At 34.2% G+C, this 25,430-nt stretch overlaps 1 protein-coding gene across 1 annotated transcript; it reads left to right on the forward strand.

Moving 5' to 3' along the window:
* The first annotated feature begins 326 nt into the window (after positions 1 to 326).
* On the forward strand, positions 327 to 1,531 carry LOC140854344 (uncharacterized). The gene is made up of 4 exons (XM_073250177.1): positions 327 to 606; positions 700 to 771; positions 867 to 950; positions 1,031 to 1,531. The coding sequence occupies exons 1-4, from the start codon at positions 442 to 444 to the stop codon at positions 1,400 to 1,402; spliced, it is 693 nt and encodes a 230-aa protein (XP_073106278.1). The 5' UTR covers positions 327 to 441; the 3' UTR covers positions 1,403 to 1,531.
* The last annotated feature ends 23,899 nt before the right edge of the window (positions 1,532 to 25,430 follow it).

Raw genomic sequence — 25,430 nt, forward strand, 5'->3', positions numbered from 1 at the left:
TCATCAATTTTTACATGTAGGAACACAGCATCGACGTGCAGTGCGTGGTCCTAGTAGGGGTCTTATTTTGGAAAAATATGTGCATACACACAATGAAAAATTGAAGGTACATATATTTCGAGATCATCCGGTTGGCACAGAGGCTAGTATCGTCGCAAATGAGATCAGTTTGTATATGTGGAATCATTTTCCGTGGGCTGCTGAAAGTTTCAAGCATGTAGCTCCTCGATACCGTGATGCTCTACTCTCTCACATCAGGGTAAGAATTAAATTTGGATGTCTTGCATATCATTACATGATCCATATTATTTTTGGTTATATAAATAAATTTTTTATTATATGAATAATTTCATGTATTTGCTTTTTGGTATGATTACTGTGTAGGATAATATTGACTTCGAGGATTGCACTGACGAAGAAGTGACGGCATGTATTCTCAAAATGGCTGCAAATAGATACAGAGATCGGCGATGTAGGCTTCATAAATACTACAATGAGCTGCAGGCGAAGGGGATTGATCCTGTGACCCAGCCATACAGAAATTGGGCTGGGTCTAGTGACGATTGGCGGTGGTTATGTGAGCATTTTGGAAGTGAGGCATTTCAGGTATGTCTAGTGTTTCAAGTTTTTTTAATTATGTTATGTCCTTTATTGGTTATAATTGTATGTATTTTGTAGCGATGATCGGAGGCGAATAAGGTGAATAGGAGCAAGATTGATTCTATTCACACGCAAGGAAGTGCCTCTTTTGCACAGGAAATGAAGAGGATGGTACGTAACTACATTTGCAATCATACTTTGTAACTTTTTATTAAATATTTACATTATTTTGATATCTTTTTTTTCTTTTTTTTTTGTTTGAACAGGGACTATCCGGAGTCGACGCCTATGCTAAATTCTATCAAAACAAGAGTGGCGAGTTCGTGACCGAGGAGGCGAGGCAGCGTCATGTAAGTATCATTACTCTACATTTTGAATACTTTTAAAGAGTTTGAAAAAATTTTATGATTCTATTTGGTTTATTGTGAAGGAAAAAATGTTAGAATTGAGAGAGCAGGCGACGAGGGAGGTGGGATCTGATGGTGATACTGGATCGCAGCAGGTTTGTTTGATGACAGATGATACGATTTTGGATACCGTCCTCGGGCGGCAGCTAGGATCTGGTCATAGCATGCGGTCCAAAAAATCACGCAGTTTGTCATCCGGCCGGTCTGATGATGCATCGGTGCCAGAGGCAGTTAGGACATCCATGAGCATGATGCAAGATCAGATTAGTTACTGGATGAATCATACTCAGACGCTCGAGAGGATCGTAGCTGCGGTGGTGGGACGGCTCGGTATTGATGCTTCTGAGTTAGCACCTCTACAGTCACATGATGCCGCCTCTGCACCACCATCGTGACATGTATCGGGTCAGGGATCGACGCCTGGAGGAGGGAACGAGGCCAATGAGTCTGATCATACTTAGTTTGTACTTATTTTAAATTTAAAATGGTGTATGGACTTATATTTTTGTATATGACAAAGATGGTTATGAAACTTTTTATTATTTGAAATTGGTCTTTTGACTTAGAATATTTTTATTGTGTTAACATACTGTTTATTTAAAATATGTTTGATCAGATAATTTGTATTTGAGCAGGTTTTTTTGGAAAATTAATAAAAATTTTATTTTTTATCCAAAATTTATTTTAGCGACGAAATATTAATTTCGTCGCAAAAAAATTTGTGAACCCAAAAAAGTAAAATATTTATTATTCATTGCGACTAAATTTTTTATTTCGTTGCTATTTTTGCGACGAAAGTCTTAGTTTCGTCGCTAAAAATTATAACTTTTTGCGATGAAATTTTTATTTCGTCGCAATTATGGCGATGAATATTTTTATTTCGTCATCCTTATAGCGACAAAATTATTATTTCATCGCCATTATAGCGACGAAATTTTTTTTTCGTCGCAATTTTTGCGACCAAATTATTTCGTTGCTATTTTTGCGACGAAAAAAAAGTTTCGTCGCTAAAAATTTAAACTTTTTGCGATGAAATTTTTATTTCGTTGCAATTATAGCGACGAAATAAAAATTTCATCACCATTATAGCGACGAAATTTTTTATTTCGTCGCCCTTTTAGCGACGAAATTTTTATTTCGTCGCTATTATAGCGACGAAATTTTTTTTTCGTCGTAATTATAGCGACGAAAATTTTTTTCGTCGCAATTTTTGTGATAAAATTTTTGCGACAAATTATTTTGCGACAAAATACGTCGCTAAGTTTTGCGACGAAATTCATTTTCGTCGCCAAAAATAAGAAAAAATTTTTTTTAATCAAAATATTTAGCGATGAAATTTTTTTTCGTTGCAATTTTAGCAACGAAAATTTAAGCTCTTGCGACAAAATATTTTCGTCGCTAATACAGTACATAACTTCGTCGTCTGGTTTACTATTTTTTGCGACGAAATAAAATATTTTCGTCGCTAAGGTCTTTTGCTACGAGGCTTTCTCTATAAATTTTTAGCGACGATATATTTCGTCGTAAATACTTTTAGCGACGAAAATAAAATTTTTAGCGACGAAAAAATTTTGTCGCAAAAAATCAAATTTCTTGTAGTGATTGTCCCTTTTCAATGTGGGACTAAAGCAAGTCAAGACTAATAGAGGACTTTGGAGGAAAAAAAAATTTTGAGTTTTTCCTCCAAAAACTCTAACATGTTTTCCTTTCTCTCCACCGTTGAGGGCAACATCCCGAAGATGGACATCATGAAGCTCCCCACGATTCTCCCATCTCTTCACCTTGACACGATGGTTCCTCTCCTCATCTCTTCCATTCTCATCTCCTTCGGTACAAAGACGGCGACAATCTACTCTGAGGTAAGAACAGTCAATTTTCTATCTTTCTATTTTTTTCCCTGACTTCCTTATCAGCGATTACTCCTATCTATTTTTTTTTTTGGATTTTCTCTTCCATCATTCTACTTTCTCTACACATCCTTCTTGTTCCGAGCCCTTAACTTTAAGCCTAATTTCGATTTCATCCGAACCCCACCTTTTTTTCTCCTTTTCGGCCATCTCCTCTGATCTAAGCTATCCTACCAGTGAAACCCTAATCCTAACATGCAGCTATGATCCCATTCTTGATGATCGTTCTAATTTCTTAACTCTAAGCCTAACCTCCATTCCGTTCCCGACCCCCACCTTTTTCTTGCTTTTCAACCATCTTCTCTGGGTTTAGCCACCTCACAGCCCAAATCCTAACCCTAACACCATCACTACAAGAAAAGAGCATTTTTGCAATGAAATTATTTACCTTAGAGATCGAAGACCTCCTCAAAAATCCTTAGAGATCGAAGACCTCAAACTATTGATCTCCCATAGTGTCCATTCCATTGTGAAAATCGAAGAGCTATTCTTATAACAGTTATTAGCGACGTAAATTGAACTTTTTATCGTAATTATATTTTTTTATGTATATAATTTTGTTTATAGGAAAAAACTTTTTTTGAAGAAAAAATCATAAATTAACTATTTATATAAATTTTTATTGATTAATAGAAAATTAATTTTTTTGATGAAATTATTTTGAAAAATTTTTTAGATTAAAGAAAATTTATTTTATTTTTCACCATGAATATTTTTTTAATATCATTTTTTTGTTAAATTTTTTGGATGAAAAATTTTTTTGATGGTGTGCAGGAGGCGGGCGGCACCACGAGGCCGGGGAGGGGGTCAGTCAGTGGAGGGGTTTGCAGGATGGGGGTGGGCGGTCGTGGGCAACACGAGGGCAGGGATGGGGTCGGGGGGTGGTCGGAGACAACACGGGGGTGGGGAGGGGGCCACGGCGGTGCCATAGGGCCGAGGAGGGGGTCGGCCGGCGGAGGGGGTTGCAGGGTGGGGGTGGGCGGCCGGGGGCGGGGATGGGGTCGGAGGGCGGTTGGGGGTGACACAGGGGAAGGGAGGGGGCCGTGGTCGGCCAACGGTGCTACGAGGCCGAGGATGGGGTCAGTCGGGGAGGGGGTCGGCCGGGGGCGACATGGGGGGATGGTGTCGGGGGGTGGTCGGTGGTGCCACGGGGCCAGGGAGGGGGCCGTTGGCGGCCGGCAACACCATGGGGTCGGGAAGGGGGTCGGCCGATAGAGGGGTCGGTCGGGGAGGGGTGGGTGACGGCGGGGAGGCGGTCGGTCGGGGAGGGGTAGGTGACGGCTTGGACGGAGGAAGGGAGGAGAGAAATGAGGGGGGAAAAAATTGAAAAAAAATTAAAAAAATAAAAAAATAAAATATTAATCAAATATTTTATTATTTGATTAATAAAAATAAAATCTGAATCACGATCTGAATTGGATCGAGGTCGGGATCCGGGTCGAGATCCCGATTCGGATTGAGATCCAGATCGGGATCTGATCAGGATCTGAGTTGGAATCTGGGTCGCCGGGGGTTGGAGAGGGCTGCGGCACCACGGAGGGTGGGTCGCGAGGGGTGGGTAACAGTGGCGGCACCGTGGGAGTAGGGGTCGAAGGGGTCGAGTTCGGGCGGCGCGAGTTGGGTGGCGGCACCGACGCTGTGTGAGCGGGGTTGTGGGTGGCCGAGTCCGAAGCTCGTTTAGAGAAAAAAATATTTTAAAAAAATATTTTTAGCTAAAAACTATTTTAAAAAAATAAAAAATTATTTATTATTTTTAAGTAAAAAATATTTCAAAAAATAAAAAATCATTAGGTCCTCGGGATTAGGTTTCGCGTTATTATTTTGCATTAATATTATTTTGCATACTCAACTACTTATAGTTTATTTTATATTTATTACATAATTTTTTAGTATTAATGCTAAAATTTATAATTTTTTTTTATTCCACTAGCACAATGCACATTGCTGTTGCTTATTACAATTTAATTATTTTGTGTGCTGTTTTGTATGCTTTTATTTATTATAATTAAATATAAAATATATTTTTATTTTAAAGAAAATTTTATTAAAATTTTTGATGAAAAAATTTCAATGCAAAGTTACTTTTTTTTGATGATTTACAAATCTATCTTTGAATATATATTCAGAGATGGTAGTTAAATTGCATTGAGCCATAGATTTTCGTTCAAGAGTCGATCTAGATCGAGATCGACTCTTGGATATCTCGTATTTAGATTTTTAAAAAAAATAATAATCTTATTGTTGTTAATAGTTGATATTTTATTTTATTATGTAGTATTCAGTAGTTATCTGTCCATTATTCTCTGGATATATGTGGATAGGGTGTGTAGGCACCATATTCACGTCGTATACTTGGAGAATCATGAAAAGATGCTGTCAAAATTTTTATAATAATGAAATAAAATATTAACTAATAACAATAATAAGATTATTATTTTTTTGAAAGAGATAGGACCACACCTATTAGTAATGATTTGAAATAGATAGGATCATGCATTTTTTCTTCATTAAATTGATGGAAGGAGATTTTTTATGTTACTGTTCAGTTTGTGTTCTTTAATGCATGCTGTTTTGTATAAAATAATCCGTGTCTGGATCCGAGTCAGGATTTGATCCAAAATCTGGGTCGAGATTCGATCCAAAATTCATATCAGGATCCGGTTCGGATGAATACCACTAAAAATTTTATTATTGTTAATGATTTTTGTGTTTGTTGTTAGATGGATATCAACAAAAATTAGATAAATACTAGAGGTATTTTTTTGTCTGAATATCAAAAATATGTTCGAGATTTTATTGACTGCACCGCATAAGGTTGACAGTGCTAGTCAGATAAAATACCCATTCAAGAGATATGTCAATATGATATATCATCACATAATACTTGTTGAGGAGTATCTGCTACATTATGGTATGGATAAAAAGTATACTTGCTGGATATGGCATGGAGAGGGTGATCCGAATGAAGTTGTGCATGACGATGACGATATTAAAGATGAAAGTGATCCTGCTGAAACTGTCGAACATGGTGGTATAGGAGAACTATTGGATGATTTACATCAGGATATTTGATCAAATGTACGCATGAGTACTAGTGCATCTGAGGGCAATTCTGATCATAAACACAATATCTGACTTGAGGTAGAAGGGACTTCTGAACAGTTTGCAAAGCTTGTAAAGGATGCACAAGAGCCACTCTATCCAAATTGTACAAAGTTCTTCAAGTTAGAGTTTTTAATAAAATTACTTCATATTAAAATCGTGAACTGATAGAGTCAAAAGTTATTTGATCAAAATTTGACATTGATTAAAGCAGCTCTTCCCGATGGAGGGAGACTTCCGAAATCATATTCAGAAGCAAAAATATACATGTGAGAATTGTGACTTGGCTATATTCCTATACATGCCTGCAAAAATGATTGTATATTATCTTATAAGGATAACAAACAAGCAACTAAATGTCCAAAATACAGTGAGCCTAGGTATAAAATCGATAACAGGAAAGAAAAGAAGATACCTTAAAAGATTTTGAGGTATTTTTCATTGATTTCAAAACTTCAAAGGCTGTATATGTCCACAAAGATAGCAGAAGAAATGAGATGGCATCATGAGCAGCAGGTTCTGAAGGAGAACATACTTAGCCATCCGACTGACTCTGTAGTGTGGAAAGACTTCAATGCAAAGCATCCAAACTTTGCGAGTGACCCGCGCAATATCCAGATGGATTTAATCTCTTTGGCAATTTGAGTACTTTCTACAGCATGTTGCGTATGATGCTAGTTGTATATAATGTATCACCTTGAAAGTACATGAAAGAACCATTTATTTTTATGTTACTATTGATTTCAGATTTGAAAGCATCAGATAATGAAATTGATGTATATCTACGATCGTTAATCGATGTTCTAAAGGAGCTATAGAAAAAATGAAGTACAGACATATGATTTTATAAGTCAAAAAAATTTTAAGTTGCATGCTTCGATTTAATGGATCATAAATAATTTTTCTGCATATAAAAATTTATCTGGATGGAGCACCAAAGGATATCTGACATGTCCAATATGCAACAAGGATACATCATCCTTACATTTAAAGCATGGATGAAAAATATGCTTCATTGGTCATCGATAGTTTCTACCTGATAATCATTTTTGGAGGATCCTTACAACCAATACTTTGATGGTAAGTCCGACCAGCATCCGCCACCTAAGGAGTTAAGTGGAGCAAAAGTTTTAAAATAACTTGAATTCATTGGAAACATCGAATTTGAAAAAACATTGGGCACTCACAAGCGGAAGCGTACTGAAGCTGAGCTGAATTGGACGAAGCGAAGTATTTTTTTCGAAAAACCATATTGGAAGCAGCTACTACTTCATCATAATCTAGATATAATGCACATTGAGAAGAATATTTATGATAATATCATCAGTACTATATTGAAGATCCTAAAAAAAATAAAAGATAGTATAAAAGCTCGTCTTGATTTGCAGAAAATAAAAATCTGATCGGAGTTGCATTTAGTTCATCGAGGTGATAGATTTTTTATGCCACCTGCATGTTATTCGCTGTTTAGCGAGAAAAAGAAAAATTTTTATGGATGGTTCAAAATCGTAAAGTTTTCTGACACATACGCTTCAAATTTATCACGGTGTGTTGGGAACAACGACAACAATATCTTTGGCATGAGAAGTCATGACTCTCATGTGATGATGCAATGCTTGCTTGCTGTGGTCATACGTGGCTATTTGGATGGTGATGTTCAAATTACATGAGTTGAGAGTGCTCTTCCGAGAACTATATTGTCAAAAATTGAAGATTAACTTAATTGAGAAGTTTGAGAAGGATATCGTACTCATTCTTTGTAAGTTAGAAAAAAAATTTTCATCATTATTTTTTGATGTTATAGTGCATCTGGCTATTCATCTTTCAAAGAAAGTTCTTTTGACCGGATCGGTACATTATCAGTGGATGTATCCTATTGAAAGATAAAAAATTATACGTACTTTATCATATCAGTTATAAGATGTAAATATATTTCTAAAATTTAAATTTATTTTTATTTACAGATTCTTGTGTACCCTAAAAAAGTATGTGCGTAATAAAGCATGGCCTGAAGGGTCTATAGTGGAAGCATATATAGCTACAGAGTGTGTCACATTTTGCTTGATGTATCTTGACGATATCGAAACAAGATTCAATCGTACAGATCATAATGTAGATCGTGAATAGGATGACAATGAACTGATGCTGTCTATATTTAAACAAACGGTCTGATCCATTTGTGGAAGGAGATATGAATTTATAGACATGAATAAGCTATCCAAAGCACACTTCTACGTTCTAAATAATTATAAAAAAATCAAAGATTTTATTAAGTACCATCTTAACATACTGTTTAATGTTCTAAGCAATTTTTTTATGTCAATGTAAAATTAAAAATCATGACTTATTGTAGTAAGCACAAGAGTATATTATGCAGAGAGAATAATACGGATGCTGACGATCGACATAGAAAAAAATTTGCAAAATAATTTGGTAATCTTGTAAGTTGCACTAGTAATACATTATTTTTAATAATTATAGAAATAATTATTTAAACCAACATAATTTTATATATTATGGTGTAGATGAAATATAGATATTTCAATAAAGAAAAGGGTGCGATCAATGAGTTGTACGATTTAGTATGTAGTTCCGATCGAAGGGTTAATTACTACGCATCCTGTATCATTGGAGGAATGAGATTTCACACAAGAAAGCTTGAGATGCAATGACGGATGCAGAATAGTAGGATTGCTACGATAGGATATGAAGGAGAAGAAGAGATTGAATTTTATGGTGTACTGATAGATATCGTAGAACTGAAGTATGGATTCAGTAATTCTGTATTCTTATTTCAGTGTGAATGGTGAGATATTAGCAACAAAAAGATCGATATTCATATTGATCCATACTTTATCAGTATAAATTTTGCACGAACATGGTACCAGAATGAGCCGTATATATTAGCAACTCAAGCGAAATAAGTAATATATTTGAAGGATCTAAAGTATCGAGATAATTAGTATATCGTACAAAAAATAACATCTAGAGGCGTATATGACATACCAACCTGATTAAAGATAGATGAAAATTCAAATTTACATGAAGAAGAAGCTTTTCAAGAGGAAGAACAAACATTAGTCGAGCTTCTTGTTGATGAAGAATTTATAACAGCTCCTTTGAATAGGGCTGATCTGCCATCCAACGAAGTTGAAGCTGATTTTGTATTTAATCTTAATGAGTCAAAGGACGACGATCAGTTCATAAATGACGATGAGATAGAAGATGAAACATATATCGATTATTGTGATTTGGAGGAGGATCTACACATCGAGGAAGATACGAATATTGATGAGTAGATCTATATTCTTTATTCAATCTTCTCTTGCAATAATGGTATGCAATATAATTCTATTCATTAGAATGTAATTTATTTTTTGTTATTATTGTTCAATATTATATTCATTTATATGTCAAAAATTATAGATATGGCATCAAGAGACAGACGATGACGTTCGCATTCGCAGTCTACCTCGAAGGTTGAGGCACCTTCATCGATTTCCACTGCCGCACTAGCTCCGTCGCTAGAGGGTCCTGCACTGGTAGGTCCCAGTGAGGTGGGTCCAAGTGAGACAGGTCAGAGTGGTATTATTATACTTTTTATATAATAAAATTTATTTTTTTTATTTAGATAGCTATTATACTAATGATTTATTTATTATTGTTTCAGGCCAGTCTCCACCAGTAGTGAGGCGAGGGTGAGATCCATCGAAGAATCTCGTTCTAGAGCATTGGAGATGCGAGCATCTGGGACAGCGTCTCCATATTGAGATACCACCCAGCTACACCAGGCCTATTAGAAGATGGTACAAGCTGTGGCAGACCGAGTTGGGCATCATATACCGCAGCTATACCTCTGTGATACTTTTCGATTGGCGTCACATTGTATCGGCTCAGAGAGAGATTTTGTACACACAATTATAGGTAAAATAAATTATACTGTGAAGATTTAATTAGCATGATATTCTTTTAATATTTGTTATTGGCAGGGTGTATTTCATATTATTGATTTTGAGGAGGATCGCGTGCAGCGAGCTATGGACACTCATTTATCTTTATGTTTTAAGGAGTATCGCCACTGCATCCATCAATATTGGTACCATATGATACAGGATCATGGGGTGGAGGCAGCACGGCAGCAGCCCTATGACAGCATCACTATGGATGATTGGGCTCTCATATGCCGACATTATAAGGATCTGGCATATCAGGTTGCACATCCAAATTTTTTTTTTTAGAGTTTAAGGATTGAATCATTTATTCTTAAATTTCTTTTGTTACCTACTAATTTGACTCCTAACTATACAGAAAAGATGTGCCCAGAACACTGTGAATCAGACGAGACAGATCGTATCGCATTGTGGAGATTCGAGGTCGTTCGCTCGTCACATAGAGCAGATGATAAGTAAATTTTAATTAGTATATTTTAATTTTTTAGCTATTTAATTTTTTTTTAATTAATTATTTTCAAATTATAGAGAGATGCAGAAAGTGACGAGCTTCTTGGTAGGATCGATATCTACTAGTAGACCCACCAGCGACGGTCAGAAGAGTAGACGATGGGGAGCTAGAAGCTTTTTGTAAGTTTTTTAATTATTTTTTTATTCACAGTTTGATTTTCAGTATAAAATTAAAATAATTATAACCTTAATTTTTAGGATCGTATGATAGACATCAGATCCCAGCCTATCCCTGAGGGCTCGATCGCACCCACAGATGATAAGATCTGTGATTAGGTGCTTGGTATGAGATCCTATTATATTAGGAGTTTAGGGCATGGGATCACTACTCTCTCATCCTCACACTTGTCCAGGACTGACATCCATGCTGCCTGTGATGCTCAACTAGTGGAGGTGCAGAGGCAGACTGAGCAGTGAGCTGATGAGTTGACTGCATGCATTGACGAGTATCAGAGGATTCAGATTCAGATGATGGAGCGGATAGTCCAGATGGAGCAGATGATACAGCTGATGAGGCAGCAGCAGATCAGTTCGAGCTCATCCGAGCGCTCTCCTTTCCTAGTCCATTTCTCTTCTACAGATTCCGACACTTGACGATCTATTTGTGCATCTTTTATTTTTATTTTAAATTTCTTATAATTTTAATTTATAAAAAATATTATAAATATAAATTAAATATATATCCATAAATTATTTTTTTAAAAAATATGTTTAAATTATTAGTGATGGAATTATTTTCAACAAAATATTGGTTACCAAAAAATATATTAGCGATGACAAATTGATCATAAATAAATTTTTAATAAATTTAAAAATATAAAAATTTTATATTAAATTAATAACGATGAAAATTTTTTTATCATAAATAATTAAAAATTTATTATCAATAAAAATTTATATCAAAAATTGCTATATTTGTGACATAAAATTTATGTTGCTAATATTTTTTTAAATTTAATTTTTATAAAAATTTTTAATCAAATTAATAGCGATAAAAATATTTTCATCATAAATAATTATTAGTAAAAAAAATTTACTTTGCAAATTATCTTATTTACGATGAAAATTTATGTCACTAATATTTTTTTAAATTTAATTTTGATAAAAATTTTTAATTAAATTAATAATGATGAAAATATTTTCATTGTAAATAATTGATAATTTATTAGAGATAAAAATTTATATCAAAAATTACCATATTTGTGATAAAGATTTATATCACTAATACTTTTTTAAATTTAATTTTTATAAAATTTTTTAATTAAATTAATAGAGATAAATAATATTTATCATAAATAATTATTTTTTTATTAGCGACGTAATAGTTCGTCACAAATTATCTTTTTGTACAGCTAAAATTTTTCATCATAAATAGTTTTCAAAAAAATAATTTTTTTAACGATGAAAATTTTTCGTTGGTAATATCGATTATTGATGATTAAAATTATTTTTTATCGTTAAAAATTATCAACAACGTCATTATTTGTGACCAAATATTAGCGACGATAATTTCATCGCTGATAATTATTAATGATAAAAATTTATTATTAGCGATGAATTTTTTTCATTGCTAATATCCTGTTCTGTTGTAGTGCATAATCTTATTTTTGATAATCCTTTTGAGCTTTTAACTCGAAACCTAATCTTCACTACATTCTCAACCCGCACCTTTTTTTTTTGCTTTTCAGCCATCTTCTCCGATCCTAGCCACCCCATGGCCCAAACCATAACCCTAATGCATTGCCGTCGTCGCACCCAATCGAGTCTCTCACCCGATCCCTTGGCCCTAACCTAAACTGTACACCAATCCTAGCCCAAACTCTGACTGTATTCCTAACTCGATTAACCCCGTTCCATAGTTTGCTAACTCGTAAACCAATAGACTAGATCCAAAATTCGTGGAGCTCAAACTTGTCAACCCAAATTGCACGACTTATAAGCCCATCCTCCCTAATGGAGCAGATGGCTGCCCAATGTAAATAGCAACCCTCCATTGCTCTTCCTCATCACCACATCTCCAATGGTGCAGATGGCTGCCCAATGCGAATAGCAACCCTCCATTATTCCTCTACATTCCCATCTCTCCAATGGAGTGGATGGCTGCCCAACGCGAGCAGCAATCCTCCATTGCTTCTTTTTGCCATGCAATCATCTTAACCGTAGCAATGCCCAAAAAAAATAATATTAAAGAAGGATGAAAATCATCAGAGGTGGAAATGATCGGAGATCTCTCCTCAGATGATGCATCTCGAACTTGATAGCAACCCCAAACATTTTATGAGTCCAAAAAAAAAAAATTGCATACCTGCACTGATAACCGGAGATGTATCTCTCTCAGACGATGCATTATGAGAGCTGGAAGGCTGCGAAAAACACAGCAGCAACCCCCCAATGTCTGATGAGCTGATCAAAACCCCACCAAAGCAAAGAAAATCTTAAAACATTATGGAACCACATCGGTTTCTACCCTCCCTTAAATAGAGGATCGAGCAATCCTCTCTCCTGTCCATGGCCATACCTCTATTGACCCCTCTCCATTGCTGCCAAACCTCTCTGCAACCGCCTCTACAGTCATTTCAAATCATCATATCACTGTTTAGATAAATCAAAGCCTTACTCTTCTCCAATATAATCCTCTAACCTTACCCTAAATAAAATACAAAACATAAATCTTTGAGCTGTCCAATCCAATTTTTTTTTCTTGCATGCATCTCTCCTATGACAGAAAATGGTATTCGGCATAGCAGAGCCAGCTTCTTTGAGCTATCCAATCACCGCTTGCTCTCCATCTTTTTTTTTCGTGTCTCTCTGTGGTGGCAAGAAACGACATTCGGTAGGCGATCCAAGGAGGTGAGGCAGCGGCTCCGAACCATCCAATCAGCTCTCTTCACCAACCATGCACTCTGGATAAATGACATCTGTCATGTTGAGGAGGTTGTGGATAAGTGACATCTGTCGAATGAAGAGGCTCTGACCTTAACTTTAATGTATAGGAAATATACGCTAGATGCACGCCATCCATCTCCCTGGCTATTCAACATGTGGAATTATAGATAAGCGACACTTATCGTGCTGAGGAGCCATGGTCTCAATTATAATGTATTGTATATATGACCACAAAATTGGTATAGTAAAAAAGCAAGTAGTTTAGTTAAAAGCATAAAAAGCCATTTGTTGACAGCATAATTGAATTATTGAAACAGGTTGAAGTAGGATGATGGATGTACCTATTGCCATTGCCAATATGAAGGGTTTAAGTTTTCATTCTCAAGGAAAATTTCAATATAGGAGATAAGATTTAGAGTGACAAACATGGTTAGAAAAAGAATAGATAGAGAAATATTTATTTTATTTGAATTTCAGGTAAAATCCTATTAATATGTAGAATTATGTATGATAAAAAGCTCTTAGAGTTGAGAGCTCAAATATGAGGCAACTTACAGAGATTTTTCAATGACTTCTCTCTGGCTGATCTACCCAACTTCTATGACAAATCTGACTACTATATGAAGGGCATGTCTCGATATAAGGGATGATAAGTCAACATCCTCTGGGTGAGCTTGCAGATGTATTTAAATCAATAATCTTAATGTACAAGTCTTCAATTAAATTCTAGAAAATTTTAACCATTTTGGATGTTTTCAATACAACAAATCAAATCACAACATTATATTTGTCATGTTAATTATTCATTAAGAAGGCAACAAGTCTCAATAAATGCTTTCTTATTTGATTGATACTTCTAGATTGTTGACTACATTTAATAGTTTGAATTTTTATTTTCATGCAATTGATCATGATCTACACCTCTAAAAATGGCTAGAAACTAAAATATCATACAATAGAAATCCAACATGGTAGAGTGATGAGCTCTAAAAGAGCAAGAGAACAAGAATTTTCTTTGTGATTAATATTGTGAAAATTTTAGAGAAGAACTTAGTGCAAATAGATGCTAAAAGAGGAGGCCTTAACATGAATAATTGGTTATAAAGGAGGCTTTGACACATTTCCTTCAGGTGATTATAAAGGCAAACACAATGCCAATACCAATTGAAGAAGCAAATACAAGAGCAATAGAACAAACCAACGACGATGAAAGAAACTAAAGATACCAATATATGTCATAAAGTAACTGATATATAGCCTCAAATAAGTTGATATATACTAAAGGTTTAATTACTCTAAAACTCTTAAACTTTTTAGGGATTTTTATTTTTATTTTGAACTTTGATTCATAGTAATTAGGTCATCAAACTTTTAGAATATTATAATTTCTCCCTAGCTACTACTTTCATCTAACGGTCTTGATAGAAATGGTCATGTGCTATCACATGACATGTAGTGGAAGTTGATATAGTATGAAATAGCTAATATGAAACTTTTGTATACTCTTTCTTCCTCCTTTCTTTCTTTTAGCTAGGGTTTTTATTTTTTACTTTATCATTTCCTCTTTACCACTACCTTATCTAAAACCTCACCACCTTTTCTACTACTATCGATATCTCTACCTCTACCATTATCAACTCCAAAGCCTCTACCATGAGCACCACCACCACCAAGATCGCCTCTGCCACTACCATGAAGTTCACCACTGTGCCTCCCATGACTCTTGAGAAACAAATTATTTTTATAGAGTATATGCTATGAAAGGTAAATCTCTCATACACAATAGCCTATCGAAGTTACGAAACTCCTTCAACCATGCTAAACTTACGTGCTTGTCTCGTCTCTAAACATCTAGAAGAGGAGTTACAAATGGTATAGATTTTGGAGAAAGTAGTGGTGGATGAAAATGGAAAGTAGAAATCCTAGTTAGAAGAGGATGAACAGGAAGAAGAAAAAACAAACTCCAGCTAGAAGAGGAGAAAAAGGGGAAGGAGTTTAAATCCAAGCTAGCAGAGGAGGAAAAGGGAGAAGGAGGAGCTTAGAATTCTACATCAGTTAATTTCATTGCACATTAACTTCCATTAAGTGTTATGTGATGGCACATGATCATTTCCATCATGATCTTTAGACGGAAGTAATAGACAAGAGAGAAATTATAATATTTTAAAGGTTAATAACCTGATTGTAATGAATTGAAGTTCAAGATAAAAATAAAAATTCTCACAAATGACCTAATAAGATCTAATTATATTCAAATCTTAAATATCTAGAACACCATGAGATCCGCTTAGGATATTGCAGGAAACAAATTTGATAAGCCAACTAAAAGTTTACATTGTGATATGGCAAATGCATAAAATTCCCTTTTCATAGCCTCTCATCTTTCCAATAAAAGAGTTCCTACCATTATATCTATATTTAATGGCCATGAGGGCCTACCCAAGTTTTATTCTTGAATAGAAGCAACTAATATATTAACTATTAGTGTAGTATTTGATATCAAAGAATTAAGAGGTTGTTTGGTTACCTACATCTGGGCCTCTTATGTTACATTCCAATCGTAGGTAGACTAAGGTAGACAAATGCAGGTGTTTGGTTATTTGCAAGAGTCATTTAGAGAAATAGCCAAAAATGGTCGAAAGTGTGGATACTTGTTGCAACTTTAAATGGCAACCATCACCTCCTTTTCTCATCAGTTCTCAAATGATAATAATGCTACTATGATTGTAGTAATTCAAAATTATCATGATATATATTATTATAATCCTTATGATAATAGTTCTTATATAATTGAATAATAATTATCATAATATCATATAGTAATATAATAATACTATTTATATTTATAATATTACATTACTATAAATATTTATAATCTAATAATATAATGATAATACAAAGATATACAAATATCATAATTATTATTAAAATAATATGATGATATTTAATGTAATATAGTTATCATCAATATTAATTGTTTAGGTGCAATAATATTAATAATGATATGAATTGACATATTTTCATATTATATTATATAATCAATATAGTTATAGAATATTATACAATATCATACTATTATATTATATTATTAATGTGATAAGATAATATAATAATATCAATGGAAGTATTCTTACCATGTTTATTGTAGTGTTGTCTTAAATTTTTTTTTTTACATGGTGGATTCTATGCAGCACTGATGGATTCTAGAGCAAATCATGATGGATTCTATGGATCAATGATGATAAGCTTGGTGCATTCTGGTGAGTCGACATCCTCCTCAATGATATCCTATAATTCTAGAAAATAGAGAAGGCCTTCGATATATAGCTAGGTTAGCTACTCATTATCCTTAAATCTTTTAATGCTTAGTTTTTTCTTTGGTTTTCTAAAATTTATTTACCTTCTTTACTTCTAAAGTTAGCTTAATTCCTACTTAGCTAGTTCAATCTTCTACTATGTCCTTTTGAAGCTCATGTTGGGCAATCAAGCCTATTGCAACTCTTCTAGTATCAGAGCTTAGATTCTTTTTCTTTTCAGACCTTGATTGTTTTGTGATGCCAACATACTTAAATAGGAGCCTAAGTCTTTTTTGAAATTTTAGGCACTTCTAAATTCTTATTTTCCTTCAAATCTTAATTATATTTAGATTGATTGATGATGGTTCTCTTGCCATCAGAAAGGAGTCGCGATGCATTTTTTTTTCTAATTGTTATTTTTCTACTTGAGAGATGTGAACAATTAGATCTATGTATCTAATACATAGTGGTAAGGGGATCTAGTGGTCCTGCTTGGTTTACTTGATGATGTGGTGTACCTTGACCTATCTTCTACTTATAGGTATCCTATGTGCCACACTTGCAATCAAACCTTAGCACAAACCTACTGCATGCTAAATCTTAATTCGCATTGCGATTTGCTTAGTTCCATGATCAATGAGCCCTATCTTATTGCCAAGGCTTATTTTACTATCCTGAAGTTCCGCACACATCCCAAAATATATGGTGGTAGCTCATCTACCATTAGATCACTTGTGATGGTAAGATTCCTACCATTAGATCTCCAATCAATGGTGGGAGATTCAAAAGCTAGTAGAGCCTGAAAGCACCTATTCACCATCAATTTTATTCTAAAAGCACATCTTTACCACTAGTTTAGATCTGATTCTTCATTGTTAGATCAAATTTGAAATTAGCAGAGTGCTAGCCATTGAACAAAGCAAAAAATAATTGTTCTTGTTCAAATATTTATGCATGTACCTTCATAGTGGTTGAAGTCTTCCACAATTTTTCAATAAAGCTTTCATATTTTCACAATAAAGCCACATCAACCATAGATCCACCAACTCTCAAGTTTGGATAATCGACCAATGTCATGTTCATCATCGAAGTTTTTACTTCATTATTGCCTATGGACCAAGAGAGGGAACCATAAAGAGTGGGGAGGGAGAACATAAGAGAGACTGAGGAATTTGGAGTTCACTACAACAAAAATGATTTTTGACGGCCAATTGCTTGTGGTATTTCTTATTATATGCCGCTAAAATCTCATTTTTTACTGTATTTTATAAAAATACCACTATCTTTCAAAAATATTTTTTTATTAGCGATACTTTATTATAAATGCTACTATAAATTTGTATTTTACGATAGATTACTTGAGGTGCAAGAAATCAAAATTAGTATTATGATATTTAACTAATATATCAATAAATAATATCATAATTTATGGAATTTTAAAATTTTTTTGCTAAATCTTAAATTATTAATTTTTATCTAAGCCTTGATTGAGTCATATCGATCTTATAAAATATGTTATTATGCATATATATTCTTAGCATTACTTATTTAATAATATGAATGTATGTTAATAAGTTAAATAAATTATATTCATATATTAATAATATAAGTTATAGGTTAGTGGTTAAAAGCTTACCATTTAAATAAGAGATCATTGGTTTGAATCTTTTCTTTATCTTAATTTTAGGATATATAATTTATTTTTTTGATAATTTTTATCGATATATTAAATATACTGATATTAATATTTTAAAGGTACTTACATATGTCGCTAAAATAAAATTTTTTATCAATATTTTACTAAAAATATCGATAATTAATTGCTACTACAAAAATATCGATAAAAAAATTTGCAGCATTCTTTCTAATCTATAGTAGCACTTAAAAGTACTGCTGATAGTCATTTTTGCTGTAGTGGTTCTTCAAAATTAGCTCATGTGTTGATTGTGAAGGCAAAAATATCTTTTTGTAGAGATAACCACCTTTTAGTAGCACCATCTAGCTTCCAATTTAATGATGCGCATTAGGAGCAATGATATCAATAAATTTGTTAAAGGAAAAGCAATATTGGTAAATATGCAAATTGTATTTGGATCAGGGTAAAAATATAACTGAACAACTTTGTATGGTTATATTTACAAAAAAAAAATTTGTTATGATACTCCAAAAGATATTTTTGTCCTTTGATCACTGACTTGTCCTTGGCTATTTGATTCACGATGGACAGCTTGAATGTGTCTACTGACAATCGATTTTAGTTGGTTAAGTGCATGACTGATGTGATAATTTTATCAAATTTTAGTTGGTTAAGTGCATGACTGATGTGATAATTTTATCAAACTTCAGGATCATGTTCATATAGAAATAAGTGGCATGTTTGTAATTATGTGAAAATATAAGAGCTCTTTTTAGACATCTTTCTCCCCCTTAGCTTGGCTACCCAATACGTGGTGAGTAGCAGCAAGAGTAAGGGCATGGTTAATCTCATTGGATAGCGGCCAGAGGAAGGGGGCTTGAAAGATGATAGAAGGAGGGCTAGGGAAGAGGTTTAAGGCATGGAAGGAAGGCAAGGATGCCAAGATTGTCAGAGAACTAGGTCGCATGAGGCATCAAGGGATTGGGTTAGCACCAAAGAGGAGGGGATAGGGGCTAGGTATGAATCACCTCTAAGAGTGGAGGAGGAAGAGTTATTGGGGGATTGGGCAAACAAATAGGCATCAATGGGGTTTGGGATGGAGTAGAGGAGGAATTAGAAGACTGTGAACTCCATTATTTATATAGAGGTCATTGTTGGAGTTTTCTTTTTCGAGGGGTTTGATCAGATTGGGTGCATTGGTTAGCTCCTAAAAGGATTGATTTTGATAGGAGATGGGTTTCAAAAGCTTTCTTAATAAGCTTTAATATTTTCTAGGATCTGGGTTCTCCTCTCCCCAGCTTTGCTAAGTGAGGATTTCTTACTTTTGAGGTTCTATAGCCGAAATGAGATTTTAGGGGTATAATAGAGGAGGAGAGCTCCTCTAAGGTGAGGAGGGTGAAGTTCTCGCACATCATATCCTACCGGATGGATTCTTCTCAATTGCTAACAATTCTGCTCTTGAATCATTCTAATCAAGATTTAGAATTGAAGATAAAGAAATTAAGTCTCTTCTCAAAGGCTGATTAAGGCATAAGACTAAATGAAAAGGGCTCGATCGCACATTCTCCTAGTATGCCGTCATTTTCTTTATTGTTGTAACCCTAGAGCAATAGTGATTTGAAGTCACAGAGGTCTAATATAAAAGATTCTAGCCTTTCTTTTCATCCTAATCTAGATTCTAAATTCAAACTAAAGAGTTTGAGTTCACGATCTTCTAGTTCCTCTAACCAATATCCTAAATTGAAGATAAAATATTCGAACTCTCCAACCATATTTCAATTAGATTTCATTTCTCATAAATTGAAGACATAAAGGCAACAAAGGCACTACTTGGGGCTCCAGTAGAGGAGGAGTTGGATGGATTTGCTAGTGGCAAGGAGGAGGAGGCGAGCAAGGAGGCACCTATCAATGGCTACGGCACTGATGCTAGAAAGAGAGTGGAGGAGGGAGTTGTTGCTATGAAAAGGGTGTGGTGGGTGAAGAGGGTTTCAATCATGATATAGATGGAGAAGGGGAGTGGAAAAATATTAAAATATTTTTATTTTAAAAATATCAAAAAAATGGAGGTAGAGCTAAGTTAGTTTTAGAATCGACTTATCAGTTTTAGTACTGACTTGGCTTAGCTAACTTAGAATAAAACTTATTAAAATATTTTTTTAAAAAAATAATAAAATAAAAAAATTGGTAATCTATTTTAACTGGCTACTTTTTCTAAAAATTATTAAAATATTCTAAAACATCTTCTAATATATAAGTATTGGTTCATAATGTATGCATACATTTTCTAATGTGCATAAAAAAAGGCCCTTTGATTGACATGCTTATTATGAGATGATGTAACAACTTCATGCGAATATGAAAGAAATCTGGTTAAATAAATGATAGTAGGGATAGTAGGGCTATCTTTTTGTGGATTGTGTTGTTAGGATAATTTATACAAGTTGGTTTGATCATGTTGGCTACAACCCCAACATTGAAAAATAAAAGAGTAGCCATCTCCGATAGTTAGCATTACTAAATTGAGATGATCATATAGATGTAATGTTCTACTAACCCATAAGAATAAGCATACAAAAATGGAGGTAGGGTGATGAAAGCAATAGTGAGAGAAAGTAGAGAAAGGGATGAAGGGAGAAGGGAAAGATCAACTATTTGTAAGGCTTGGTGCAAAAGGGGAAGATCAACTATCTATAAAGCTTGATGATCATAAGAGAGAGAGGGGGGGGGAGGATTAGATTGGAGGGAGGAGAGAAAAAAAAGGGAGAGATTGATAACTATAGAACAAAGAGGAGAAAACTCAAGCTCAAGAAGATGAATAGAACGAATAGAGGCCATGACAAGTCTCACAAAGTAATGCCACATTAGTTTTCATTTTTTAATGAACAAAAAAAAACCTATATAGGGAAATAAAGAAGAGAAATACAGCTCATTTGGATATCATCTATTTTATACCATATATGAAAGGAGGGTTCAGAACTCTCCAATGGTGACATGTGTCTCCATCTTGAATGAGACATGTATTACAATCCTAAGAGCTTAGGCCAAGAGCTCCGAACCCCCTATTGCCCATCTCTTTTTTTTGATTTAAGAGTCAATAGGAAAGAAAAAATCTATTACCATGCCATATTAGTCAACGGAAGAATGATGTTATAGAGGAATGATCATATAAAAAAAAAGTTATGGTACAGTGGCATTAATTTTGTCGGAGGTGGAAGGAAGCGAAAAAATATAGGTCTCTACTATTTGAGGTCGCCATGTCAGTCTCTTTACTTGATTTCAACTTCATGTTAGCAGCTATATGGGATCCCAACAAGCTATCTGTGAGGGGAAGCAGACCAACAAAGAGAAAAATAAGAACCTGCATTGACTTGGAAGGGACAGGATAGACTTATAAGTAAGAGATATGGTATGTCAAATATCATATTTTTGATCAAAATTTCATCATAAATAAAAATAAAAATTTCTAAAACCCAATGTCCCTACATGGATTGACTAGGTGATAGCATCCAGAATTTTTGATTAATCCATCTAGGTTATTAAAGAAAAAAACCCTTCTTTATTTATTTATCTTTTTTTTCTTTTTTTTTTCTTTTCTTTTTCCTCCTCTCTTCTTCTTCTTTCATTAAAATAGAACAGGGGATGTGGTCCCCCTTCTTCTCCATCCAAACCCCATGAAAGTCTCATCGGAACGGTGAGTGGGGGTTCAAGTCTCAGGGCGGTGTAGTCATGGCACCACGTTTGGATGCTCGCTGGTGAGGGACGGCACCGGATGGTGTTGGAAAAATCAAAGGACAAGGACGTCGAAACAGGGGTTTTTGGTTTCGAGATTTTTTCCAAAGAAAATAGTAATAAATTGATAAAAATTCTAGTTTATAATCAAAAAGAGATTGAAGAGAGGATTACCTTGCTCTTTGTGGAGTTTTTAGGCCACGAAATCGTCGACAAAAGCCTTCAATCCGAGAGCAAATAAACAGCAAAAATCAAGAGAAAAAAGAGATAAAAGGGAGATTTTTTGGTGATTGATGGATGAGGAGGCGAGGGGCTTCCATTTTATAGAGGAGGGTTTTGGGTTTTTACTCGAATTCTATCTCCTTTTTGGGGTGGGAAGAAGACTCTCAATGGGAGTCTTCTTCCTCCTGTTTATCCTTTGTTTTTTTTTTTTTTTCAATTGGGCTTGGGCTTGGATCTTTTCAATTGGGCTTGGACTTTGGGCTTGGGTTATAACATTTTTCATCCCTAAAAAAAATTTCATCCTCAAAATTTTTCGTACCTGTGGTCTCGAAGAGCTGGATATTTCTGCTTCATTTCTTCCTCTAATTTTCAAGTAGCTTCTCTTCACAAATGTCGACTCCACTGTACCTTGACATAGAGAATGTTGGGATGTCTTAGCACTTGTTCTTTACGGTCCACGATCCGTACAGGATATTCTTCATATGATAGATCTTTTCTAGCTTGCAATGGTTCAAGTTCCATGATGTGATTTGGGTCTAGTAAATATTTCTTCAACATGAAAATATGAAAAACATTATGCACTCTGGCAAGTGAAGGTGGTAAGGCAAGTCTATAAGCCATCTCATCAATTCTTTTCAAAATCTCGAACGGACCCACATATCTAGGATTCAATTTGCCACGAATATCAAATCTTGAGATTTCTTTTGAAGGAGATACTTTGAGAAATACATGGTCATCAATTTAAAATTTTAATTTCCATCTCCTATTATCTGTATAATTTTTGTCTATTTTGTGCTGCCTGAAGTCGTTCTTTGATTAATTGAATGTTTTCAATTGCTTGTTGAATAAATTCGAGACTCAATATTCTCTACTCGCCAACATCATCCCAATGAATCGATGATCGACATCTTCTATCATATAATACTTCATAAGGTGCCATACCAATGCTAGCCTGATAACTATTATTATAAGCGAACTCCATCAAAGGTAGATGCTCATCTCATAAATTTTTCATATCTAAAATACAGATTCTCAATATATCTTCTAAGATCTAAATAGTTCTCTCTGACTGGCCATTAGTCTGTGGATGAAAGGCTGTACTGAAGTTCAATTTTATTTCTAATGCTTTGTGTAAGCTCTTCCAAAATTGTGATACAAATCTGGTGTCTAGATCTGATACAATGGTCACTGAAATTTTATGTAGCCTTACAATTTTTTTCATATATAATTTTGCTAGTCTTTCTAAAGTAAACCCAACTCTAATTGGTAAAAAGTGCGCAGACTTTGTCAATTGATCCACAATCACTCAGGTTGCATCATTTTTACTTGGAGTCTTAGGTAATCTAATTACAAAATTCATAGTGATATGTTCCTACTTCTATACTGAAATATTGACGGGTTGAAGTAGTCCTGCGGGTCTCTGATGTTCAGCTCTAACATGTTGGCACACCAAACATTGAGCCACAAATTGAGCGATCTCTCTTCATATTATTCTACCAGTATATTTTTTTTAAGTTTCTATACATCTTAGTACCTCCTAGATGGACTGTATAACCGGTCTGATGGGCTTCTTGAAGTATTTTTTATTTGAGTACTGAATCATTGGGTATGCAAATTTTATTTTCGAATCTCAACGAACCATCATCATATATCCTGAATTTAGATTGAATACCAGCTTCCACTGAATCTCTTATTTTCATTAATTGTGGATCACCATTCTAGACGACTTTAATCCTTTCAATGAGTGTTGGCTGAATCATCATGTTGGCTAATCATACTGTTGAGTCATATATTCGAATATTTAATTTTAGTTTTCTTATATCCTTCAATAATTGGCATTGATGTATGATTAAAATAGTCAAATTTCTCATAGATTTTCTACTAAGGACATCAGCAACAACATTGGCTTTTCCAGGATGATAATGAATTGTTAAATCATAATCCTTCAACAGTTCTAACCACCTTCTCTATCTTATATTTAATTCTTTCTGTGTAAAAATATACTTCAAACTCTTATGATCGGTAAACACTTCACACTGCATACCGTATAAATGATGTCTTCAAATTTTCAGGGCAAAAATCACTACTGCTAACTCCAAATCATGTGTCGGATAATTCTGTTTATATGGTTTCAATTATCTTGAAGCATAAACCACTACCTTACCATGTTGCATCAATACATAGCTAAGTCTCTTTTTAGATGCATCACTATATATTGTGAATCCTTTATTTTTTGTTGGTATAGTAAGGATAGGGGTTGAAACTAATCATTGTTTTAACTCTTGAAAACTCTATTCACAATTTTTGATCCACTCAAATTTAACTCTTTTCTGAGTAAGACGAGTCAAAGGTGCAGCTATAAGGAAGAATCCTTCCACAAATCATTTATAATAACCTGCCATTCCCAGAAAACTTTGAATCTCGAAAATATTTGTAGGTCTATTCTACTGCACTACAGCTTCTATTTTTGTTGGATCCATAAAAATTTCATCTTTAGACATGATGTGTCTTAAAAAGACTATTTTATCCAACCAAAATTTGTACTTCTTTAGTTTGGCATAAAATTTTTTTTTTCTTAATATTTATAGTACACACCATAAATGTTCCTCATGTTCCAATTTACTTCTTGAATATATCAAGATATCATCAATGAACACGATAACAAATTTATCAAGATAAGATTTGAATATTCTGTTCATTAAATTCATGAAGGTCGCTGGAGCATTGGTTAACCCAAAAGGCATCACCAAAAATTTATAGTGTCCATAACGAGTTCTAAATACAGTCTTTGGTATGTCCTTTGCTTTGATTTTTAATTGATGATATCCTGAACGAAAATTAATTTTTGAAAAAATTTATGCACTTTGTAACTGATCAAACAAATCATCGATTCAAGGTAGAGGATACTTATTTCTGATAGTAATCTTATTCAACTCTCTATAGTCGATACAAAGCCTCATACTACCATCTTTCTTTTTCACAAATAAAACTGGAGCTCCCCAAGGAGATATATTAGGTCTTATAAAACTCTTATCCAATAAATCCTATAATTGATCTTTTAACTCCTTCATCTCCATGAGGGCCAATCGATAAGGAGCTTTAGAAATTAGACCAGCATTGGGTGCCAACTCAATGGTAAATTCAATTTCTCTGTCCGATGGTAGTCCGGATAAATCATCAATGAA

This window comes from Elaeis guineensis, chromosome 16 (assembly GCF_000442705.2).
Source record: "Elaeis guineensis isolate ETL-2024a chromosome 16, EG11, whole genome shotgun sequence".
Lineage (NCBI taxonomy): Eukaryota > Viridiplantae > Streptophyta > Magnoliopsida > Arecales > Arecaceae > Elaeis > Elaeis guineensis.